The sequence below is a fragment of the Barbus barbus genome, assembly GCF_936440315.1.
Source record: "Barbus barbus genome assembly, chromosome: 44".
NCBI classification, from domain to species: Eukaryota; Metazoa; Chordata; class Actinopteri; order Cypriniformes; family Cyprinidae; genus Barbus; species Barbus barbus.
Genome location: NC_136722.1, coordinates 22,772,657 through 22,783,551, shown reverse-complemented (window position 1 = coordinate 22,783,551; position 10,895 = coordinate 22,772,657). Strand labels below are relative to the sequence as shown.

General features: G+C 40.6%; 1 protein-coding gene across 1 annotated transcript; it reads right to left on the bottom strand.

The window, feature by feature from the left end:
* Positions 1-6,007: 6,007 nt before the first annotated feature.
* Positions 6,008-9,858, bottom strand: LOC306863339 (voltage-gated potassium channel KCNC1-like). The gene is made up of 4 exons (XM_079406610.1): positions 9,702-9,858; positions 8,616-9,160; positions 7,482-8,292; positions 6,008-7,380 (listed from the first exon to the last, which is right to left on the bottom strand). The coding sequence occupies exons 2-3, from the start codon at positions 9,105-9,107 to the stop codon at positions 7,504-7,506; spliced, it is 1,281 nt and encodes a 426-aa protein (XP_079262736.1). The 5' UTR covers positions 9,108-9,160; positions 9,702-9,858; the 3' UTR covers positions 6,008-7,380; positions 7,482-7,503.
* Between the last annotated feature and the right edge of the window lie 1,037 nt (positions 9,859-10,895).

Below are 10,895 nucleotides of genomic sequence, written 5' to 3'. Positions count from 1 at the left end.
TTTTAAACTTTTCATCTTTTTATTTTTTTAAAAGAAATAACTAGGCCTATTTGCATGTGCATTTCGGCATTCATAAAAGGTTAGGTTGATCTTTAAACAACAAGCTATGCATCAATACATCATTCACTATTCTTTATCTAACAAGACCAATTAAACAAATCTCACATAATGGTAATTATTTGATAAGAAGTAAACTGTAGATTAAAGATTAAATGGACACAATCAGCAGAAGAATCAGCATTAGCTCATTTTATCATTCAAGACATTAGTTTATGGAGTCAGCTAACCTTAGTTAGTATGCAGTCACTGGATACAGAAGTCCATCAAACACTGAACTTTCCTTTCAAAAGTTATTTGTTAAACCCGTATGTAGCTTGTTCTCTTCGAGAATAGTCCAAATGAAGTCCACGCTGTAGATTTTCCACCTAGCAAGACTAGAGCAGTGTACGCCGCACCCTCTGAGTGTTTGTTTGACCGCCTTCTGCCTCAGAGGAATGGAGCATGACTGAAACATATTCTGAGTGTAACTACACTGTCTGAATTCCCCAAGCTCTAGGCAAAGGAACACTCACTGCTCGTTTGTACTTGCCCTGCCTTTCTCTACACACAGATTGAGACTTGTCATTGGGGTGCCAGTGCTCTGAAGTTGAGCTACAGTGTCAGCACAGTGGGGGGAAACACAATGAGTATAATCATACAGCATTACAACATCTGTACCTTGGTAATGGTAAATACCAAGGTGCAGTTTTTGATTAAAACTCTTTGAAGTAGGTGAAGAAGTTCTAAACATTTTCAAATAGTAGGCTAATATTTCAATAAATATATTTCAAATAGTAATACATTTTCACGTTGTTAATATCTTGACTATACATTGTTCAATGCCACAAAATGTCTTCATTCGCAGCCCAGCCCTGCCCCCGGCTCAAACTCTCACGTCTGCATTCACAAGTGCACAAGTGAGTTTTGCTACAGGAATACAGCAAAAGGAGTAGCAAAAGATCTGAAGTTGTACTGCCAGATCTGAGAGGTTGTAAGTGCTGACTTGAGGTTTTACAGCGAAACTGAAGTAAAGCGCAAAAGTACATGTTTGTGTGTGTCATTTTGTTTATGTGAATGTCATTCTACACATTGTAACTTAATCTGCAACTTCGACTTCAAAACACGGTGTTTTGATGATTGTCCACACACTTCGTGAAAGTATGGGGTGAGAGTGCTAGGCCAAAGGGAAGAACTCGATATTGGTAAGCTTCGCCCCTGAAAGCAAACCTCAGGAACTTCCTGTGACTGGGAAGGATGGAGACATGGAAGTACGCGCCCTTTAGATCTATCGTGACTCGACCTGATTTGAGACACGACATGTTTGATTGAATGTGAGCATCTTGAACTTCAGTCGTATGACTGAGCGGTTCAGCTGACGCAGATCTAAAATGAGACGCAACCCTCCATCCTTCTTGGGAACTATGAGGTACCGGCTGTAGAACCCGTACTCTCTTTCGTGAGGAGGGACCACCTCGATGGCCTCCTTCCTCAAGAGAGTACTCTACTTCTCGTTCCATTCACCAAACTAGCTGCTCTAGAGACCCCCGAAGGGGTGGCGAGCCTCTCAGTTCCGCTACGTTTCCGGGCGGAAGTAACTGAGAGAAGCGCTCGCTGGAGACCACTGCGCCCTGGAACACTGGCAGGGTTGGCAGACCGATCTCCCGAGGGCACTGAGGAGAGACGGGCACCATGTAATGCGATGTACGCCGCTCTTCCCCAGAGGGGCCGACCCTCAGAAGTCCTGGGTCATAGGCAGCAGGACGTTTTAGCCAAAGACTATCCAGCGCAGATCCGCCTTCTGCTAGAAGCCTTTGGCCCGGGAGCGCGACTCTGACTCCAATATTATCGGGAGTATGAGAAGTGATGCTCCCTAAATGAGGAGCTGGAACACGGTTGGGGCTGCTCCACCCAGCAGCCCCTGCTGATCACCTCAACCTCCTCAGAGGAAGAAAGGTAAAGCATTGTGCTCTCACTCGAGAAAAGTCCCAAGAGGCTCCTATATACACATATATGTATGTGTATACATATTTACACATCTAACTTCTCCTAGTTAGATGAAATACATCATTTAATTCCTCAAAAATTAAATGCAGAAAGACAACCAGAGGAGTGAACACGGTCTGATATGAAAAGGATTCATAATAAGAATGACGTAATGCACGCAGTCGCCTCGTCAACGCGCGCTGCAACAGCTAGCTCTTAGAACCGCACCGCGGGCTTCCAGCCCCAAGCGAGAGTGCTAGATCTGGGGAATGCAGGTGGAGATAGGGCGAACCCGTCTCCAACCCGTCCGCCAGATCCATGTTGCAATCCCCGCGATCTCACTCGCCGCCATGCCTCAGCAGTGGCGAACCGGAACCGCGAGATCTTACGGCGGGGAAAATCAGCCCTTTATCTTAGAGCTGACAGCGCAAATATAATGATGTCATCATTCATAAGATGCTTGTGCAAACACTGCAGCTTTACAAAGCTCATCGACGTCCTTCACCGTCCACCTCCTCGGAGGAAGACAAGCGGAGCGTCAAGCCCTCTCTCTGGGGGAAGAAACCGCGGGGCGGGCGCTGGATCTGATGGGAAAGGAGGAAGATAGAGGCTCGCCTGTCTTCATTACCTCCTCCACTATGGCGTTCCGATCGGCTCTTTAATATGACTTTGCTACATGCACTCGTCTCAATGAACGTGACGTCTGCGTCTGCCGAACGTCTCGTCTGCGTCTGCCACATCACTCGTTCGTGTGCCGAACGTGACGTCTGCGTCTGCCGAACGTGACGTCTGCGTCTGCCATAGTCTGCTGCAAGGGCGGTTTCCAGCACATTCTTTATTATTATTTCCCACTGATCTTCAGTTGTATTTAATTAAGTGATTTTACCTGTATAGCTTTTATTCCAAATAGTAATGAATTTACACAAATGTTCATGTCTTCTCATTCAGCACTGCGGGAAAATAATTTGGCCTTAGAAATCCAGTAAAAAAAAAAAAAAAAAAAAAAAAAAAAATCCATATTAATTTGTGAATATTTTAAATGTTTAATAAAGGGGCAAAACGTCATAAACAAAAGTCAAATAATAGTTTACAAACTATTTAAAAAAAAGTTTACAGTCGTTTTTTTTCACCACAGGTGACTTATATATAAAAAATAGTAGCCTATTTTTCAATTCTATTCTTCTATTTAAAGGATCTACAGAAAACGCGATCGAGTTGTCTGTTTTCTAGTCTACCAAAGTGCTGTAGCCTAGGCCTTTTAAAACTATATAAAAAAAACACAATAACAACCCCAACAATAAGCTATAAAAATGCAATAGCCTATATCAAGTTTGTTTCTTCATATTTCTATCTTTGTGGGGGCATTTGGCCCTCAAAATGTGGGTTAAACAACACACACACAATATCCTATATATAAATCACAGACGCAGACATCACGTTATAAGACAGACGCAAGTGTCACGTTCATTGAGACGAGTGCATGTTGCAAAGTCATATTAAAGAACCGATCGCAACCGCTGGCACACTGCACTGAGCCATGTTGAGTAGAGTGTTAAATACGTGTTAGAGAAAAAAATAATTAATAACTTCACTGCCACACGTGAATGACGCGTGACGTCTGACTCGACACTTCACTGCCACGCGTGATTTACGTGACGTCTGCGTCACGTCTGCGTCTTAAAATGAATGGAATAAATAGCAGAAAGAAAAAAAAAATAAGACGTTGAGTGAGACGTTCATTGAGACGAGTGCATGTAGCAAAGCCATATTAAAGAGCCGATCGGAACGCCATACTCCACCTGATCCATGTGCGATTCCCACGAGTGCAGCCGCCGCTCCGCCTTTTTTCTCGTTCTTCGGCAAAAGCGGGACCGGCATCGCGAGGAACTCTAGTGAAAGCTCACTCCTTAAAGAGAGCCTTCTGAGAGTAAGCAGACGCAGTGACAAACGCTCACAAAGCGGGCAGTCAGAGAGTTGATTATGCGTGCTCTACTCTCAAGCAGACCACACACGGACTGTGTTCCCCAGCAGCGATGTAACGTGTGCAGGGAGGAACATACAGCCTGTAATGTGATCTGCTCTCGCCCAAGTGCTTGTACACATTGTGGAGTTTATTTCAAGCGATTGTGCTTAAGGACAAACAACACTAAATAAGACTCACAACACAGATCGATCGACAAACACACATACACAGATTAGCGGTTGCTGAATGACAAAAAGCTGGCTGCAGGTGATTTTATACTTCCTGGTCGATTACGTCACTCGCCCGTGACGTCTCGTCCTTCCATTGGACAGATTACACATGTGATTCAGAGCGCGTTCACGACGCAGCTCAGGGTTCCTGAAGGGGAACAGGACTTTATAAGCATGTTGGCGCAACCTTGTGGAAAATATGGACAGATAATCCTTGGTGTCATCAATAAATTAGATTATCTGAAATAAATAATTTATCATTTTATATGTAATAAGTATAGAAACCGATTTACTGTATGCCACAAGAAAAAACAATTATGCTTTGGTAAAACAATTATGAGATTAAAAAAATACTTATTAATATAATTATAAAATAAAAGTCAAAATGTTAATATAAAAGATTATGAGATTAAAAAAAATCAAAATTACAACAAAGTTTTGACTTTGAAGTTTTATGTCATTATTTTGGACTTCCAATGGATAAGAGACACAACTGCATGTACACAAAAGCCCAATATACAGCTTTATTACACTGTTAGACTAAGAACGTTGTATAGGATATATATATATATGTGTGTGTGTGTGTGTGTATGTATATGTACAGTGCCTTTCAAAAGTATTCATACCCCTTCATTTTTTCACGTTTTATGTTGCTGCCTTATGTTAAACTGCTTTAAATAACTTTTTTTCCCCTCATCAATCTGCACTCCATACACCATAATGGTAAAGCAAAAAACAGGTTGTTAACATCTTTGCAAATTTATTCAAAATAAAAATTTAAATGATTCCATTGCATAAGTATTCATACCCTTATCTGGGACAGTTGAAATTTAGCTCAGGAACATTCACATTGCTTGTAGATGTTACTACACTTTGAGTGAAGGTAAACTGTGGCAAATTCCCCTGAATGGGTATTATTTGGAAAGGCACACACGTCTTAATAAAAGGTCTAACAGCTGATGATGCACATCAGAGCAAAAACCAACCCCTGAGGTCAAAATAACTGCCTGTAGAGCTCAGATACAGGTTTGCATCAAGTCACACATCTGCGGAAGAGTTCAGAAAATAATCCTGCTTCATTGAAGGGTCACAGAAGCATGTAGTCTCCATTACCCTTAATAGAAGAAGTTTGAAACAACCAGGACTCTTCCTGGAGCCAAACTGAGCAATTGATGGAGAAGGGCTTTGGTTAGTGTGGTGACCAAGAAGCTGATGGTCACTCTAGTTGAGCTTTGTGATCATATGTGGAGAAAGGAGAAACCTACAGAAGGACAAACTTCACTGCAACACTTCACCGATCTGGGCTTAAGACTCAATCCTCTCTTCAGTTAAAACTCATGGAAACACATTTGCAAAAAAGCACCTAAAGGACCCTCAGACTCTGAGAAACAAGATTCTCTGGTCTAATGAATCTCAATTCCAAGCATCATGTTTGAAGGAAAGCAGGCACTGCTCATCACCTGCAGGGTACCATCTCAAAAGTAAAGTGTGCTGGTAGCAGCCTCATGCTGTGGGGCTGTTTTACAGCGGCAGGGACTAAGGGACTCGTCAGAGTAGAAGAAAAGCTCAGTGCACCAAAATACAGAGATAGCCTTAATGAAAACCCAGTCCAGAGCATTCAGAACCTCAGACTGAGCAGAAGGTTCACCTTCCAACAGTTATGTGTCCCTGCTGTGTCCCGTTAGCCTTTGGTTTTGCAGCTGATTCTTTAATAATAAATACAATATCTGCAAACTGTCTATTTCGACTATTACAAAAGTATCCTTCTGGATGGAATTAGCAGCCAGTATCTGCAGTGATAATGCAAGTTGTATTTAAAAAAAGTTTAGTTTAAGTTCAGGTTTAATAAAAGCACAAACACACAATACAATTTAGTGTACAAAAGCACCAACAAGGTAAATTTACATTCAAGGTAAATACACATTCAAATACAAACAAGAAAAAAAAGTATAAAAAAAAACAGTGGTTCAAATTTGGTGTCAAATTAATGTCAGATTCTCAAAGAGAAAGCTTTCATCCAAACATCTGCATCTGGAAAAATCTTTCACAAATTTCTGGGAACAGTCAATATTCCAAAGGGAAAAATGAGCCCACAGATTTCTGGCTGATTTACAGTTGAATTGTTTTTTTGTTTTTGGAATCCCAAAGGGTTTTTTGAAATTGTTGGGCAAAGCTCTTAAAACATGTTCAGTGTGATTATATTTGTGTTAATGTTCACTGTAATGCAGTGAATGTATTAATTATATGTTTAGGCTTAGTACTGGTTACATATCCACTATCCAGTAAATATTTAAAAAGCACTAAAAATATAGGGTTGGAATTTAGATACCTCATAATCAAATTTGTTTTCAATTCGGTGATCACTCAGACCCAACAACAGAAATATAATAAGTGGGTTGCAAAGGAATTCTGCATTTGTAAACTGCTATTCAATAACCAGACTTCTTAATAATTCAGAATATGTTTTTAGTTTTTTAGATCAAGCCAGAATTGTCAAAGTTTCCCTAACCCCTGAAAACATGTCTGCTTATTTTATTTTCTGTTGTTCTGATTGCATTTTCACACAATGCATTATGGTTATATTGATTAAAATAACGGAGTGTCTATTTACACTAACTCCGCCCACTAACGTGGGATCAGGTTAGTCAACATTGAAAAAAGATAAGGCGTGTGCTTTTTGACGCGATTGACCCGAGTTCGAGTCCGCCTTTTGCCAAACTTTTTTCCTCCCTTCTCTAAATCTCATATCGCGTCAGAAAGGCATTTATTTTCAATAAAAATGAAGGAAATAATCAAAAAGTTAAAAATAAAAAGTATCGGGTAGGGTTAGGGTAGGTGTAGGGAGGGCTTTATTGTCCCAATAAGGTGGCATCCATTTAATAATTTGAATTAAAACTATCATTTACACTCAATGCGTTATTATTGATTATAATTTTAATGTACTACAATACTGAGGTGCAGATAATTGCCACTATTTGCAATAAGTATAGTATAAATAGCAGAAAATCTTGCTATTTTAACAGAGTAAAGAGCCTATAGCTATTTGCACAGTGTAAATAGCATATCCTTAAAAAATACTGCTATTTTCACTTGATGAATGATGTGTTTTTCCACCAGTTTAATACTCAGAGCAGTGGATCTTCATCCAGTCATCCATCACAGATTCTGCAAGAGAACGAAACCATATAAGACACATATAAAAAGCAGTCAAAGACATATATATCATAGGTCTACTAATACTATATAACCTGATGTTTCCTCCATACCTGCTGTTTCTATTGTGCAACTTTAAGCAGAAGATGAGTGGGCCACATCCACACTGTTCTTCTCCTTCTTTCTGGGCATTGAATACTTTGTCTTGACCAGGGAGCTGAACTTGATGTAATTGTTTACAATTATGGGCACAGGCAGGACGATGAGCAGAACTCCAACCATTGCACAGACAAAGCCTACCAACTTGCCTTGAAGTGTTATAGGAAACATGTCTCCATAACCCACTGTGGTCAGTGTGATCACAGCCCACCAAAAACAAGCGGGAATGCCAGTGAAGTACAAATCTTTAGAGTCAATTTCTGCATAATAAAACATGGTACCAAAGATGAGCGTGCAAATGAAGAGGACAAGAGGAAGCGTGAAGAGAGTCGTCACACTGGCACGAAGTGCGTGGTTGAGCACTCTCACACCAAACACATGCTGCATCAGCTTGAAGAGGCGGAATAAACGTATGCATCGCATTATATGCAGAAAGCCCATTGCCTTCCCACAGAACATGCTCGAACACCACTGGAGGAACAACGGGAACACGGCCAGCAGGTCGACGATGTTCATAAGGTTCATGAAGAAGCGCAGTTTGCTTGGACAGCTGACTGCACGCATCACAAACTCAAACACGAACCATATCGAACACACTAACTCCACCACGTCTAGAGATTCTACAGAAAAGATCTCCATAAAACCTTTGGTTGAGTTGCCTGTCCATAACAGGGGAAACCGGGAAGGATATATATTGGATTCTGTCTGCAGTGAGAATGCAGTGATAGAGAGCAGGATGATGATCAGAGATACAATCGCCATGACCTGGAGAGACAGAAACATCAAGAATGAGCAAAGAACCAACCATTTGGAGAACAGCAATGGCAAGCATGACTCATTTTAGGGTTGTGCACCATGAACTGCACTGAGAATTTGAAATGAATTTTAACTGAGGTATAACGAACTACAACTAAAAAAACTACATTTGTCACAACCGTCTTTGAATGTTACCTTGACCAGCGATATTAGTGTAATGTAAAAGACTAATGAAAATTGCTTTCAGTACGACAGACAGACAGACAGATACATAGATAGATAGATTCATTTCTGAATTTTGCACAACCCTGCATAAACATGAACTCACTTACTTTGGCGGCAATGGATGAATATGGATTGTCAAAGAGAGCCCATATCTTCTGCTGCCAAGCTCTGGAGTTGCTGGATTGGTCTTTTTGACCTGGTTCCTCATCTTTCTCAATCACTGAAGGCTCAATCTGAGCCAAAGCCTCTACGGTGTCTTTGTTCTGTCGAAATGTCGCCCAGCAGCAGGGCTCCACATCTGTGCCACTAACACCCCAGAAAGCGAACTCCTCTTCCAGCAGTAACCCGCACAAGTTGTTGGGGCAGTGCAGCTTCCCGCTTCTGTAGTACTGCAGCACATGGGCGAAGACTTCTGGGTTGCGATCAAAAAAAAGCTCTGAAGGAGGCTTCTCAGTGTCCACCAGCTTGGCAAGACGGGACCCCGGAAGGATCATTAGGGTGCTCGTGTGGGTCTCATGTTTCACTCCACCGACATTTATCACTATTTTTTTAATACTGCTCTCAGAGGCTCCCAATGAGAAAATGCCCACAGAACTCATAGCAGACAAAGAGCTCAGTGTTGGTATTCTGCAGATGTTCTGTAGCTGTTTTTCTGTGATCCAATGAAAAGTTTATCATTAAGTTATCATCAATATTTAATGTAAATACGACATTAATATTTATAGATTTAGCACCACAGAAAGGACAATGTCAATATACTGTACAAATATGGTTACATTTAACATTCACAATAATCCAAATGCCCATTTCAAAGAAACGGATTCAACAAATTGTTTGCATGAATCATTAAAAAATGAAACCGAAATCACCACATTTTTCCATATATTATAATCGTTTAGTAATACATACTGGTGCATGTACATAATTAAATATTATTCTTCCATCAAAAAATATTGAGATTTTTTAAAAAGATATATTGCCCTTACAATCAGAAATAAATAATCCAAGAGAAAACATACAGAAGACAATAAAACAATAAATAATTTAAGCATTATAAACCAGTTTTATATCTTTTGAATGATAAATAAAAACCTTTTGGTATTTTTTAATTTTTTCATAAATTGCCTGATTATGGCTGAAAAAAGTTCAATAGTTCAAAAACAAATCAAGGACTACACAAAAGATAAACTGACCTTTGAAATCTTTTCACACAGAAAGTTTCCCTGGGACACAGAATAGTGCTAGTATAATTTCCTGCAAAGTTCTTAGAAAGTTGTCTCCATGTAGCTCTAAGTTGTGCAACACTGACTCAAACTTTGCAGTTTTATACTTTTCTGCAGTCCAGCCTCCAAAGTCCCAGAAGACAAGCCACCATTCACCAAAGAATGTTCTTTTTTTTCTTTTTTTTTCTGTCCATCTGATGAAAGCCAGCTGTTCTGGAATGAACTTCCTGTCAAGTCCATTTTACTGAATCAACACCTGCAGACATTTCATACTCTCTCTCTCTCTCTCTCTCTCTCTCTCTATATATATACTGTATATATGTAACGGCCCCTACCCTCCTAGGATTTACTTCTTCCCAAGTTCTGGGTGGAGCAACGGGTTCTGGTAATAAGTCTCTCGACAATATATTCAATTTAATCTTCCTGTTACAGGATGGGATGGATGCTGTAAATGGACTTACAGTAAAGGATCTCTCCACTCCAGGTAAGTGTATGTAAGTACCCTTTTTATTAGGTGTAAACTATAATAATATACAGTAAAAGAGCTCACCCAGAGGTAAGTACAGGTAAGTATGAAATTTAGGTGATTTGTTAACACAGATAAATATATAAATAAATAGAGCAATAAATATATATATATATATATATTATATATATCAAGTCGGGTTCTGAAGGCCTGCGCTGACCAGCTAGCACCGGTGTTCACCGAGATCTTCAACCTCTCCCTGGAACAGTCTACAGTCCCCTCATGCTTTAAGCAGTCCACCATTGTTCCTGTCCCCAAGAAACCGCAGCCCACCTGCCTAAACGACTATCGCCCTGTAGCCCTCACATCAGTGGTGATGAAGTGCTTTGAGAGACTGGTCAGAGACTTCATCATTGCATCACTACCAGACACACTGGATCCACTACAGTTTGCATACAGACATAACCGCTCCACGGAGGATGCCATCTCACACCTCCTCCACACCACAACAAGTCACCTGGACTGCAGAAAAGGGAATTATGTAAAAATGCTGTTTGTGGACTACAGTTCAGCGTTTAACACCATAATTCCCTCCACACTCACCTCCAAGTTGGAGGTCCTTGGTCTCAGCACATACTTGTGCCAATGGATCTCCAGCTTCCTGAAAGACAGACAGCAAGCCGTACGGATGGGTAAAC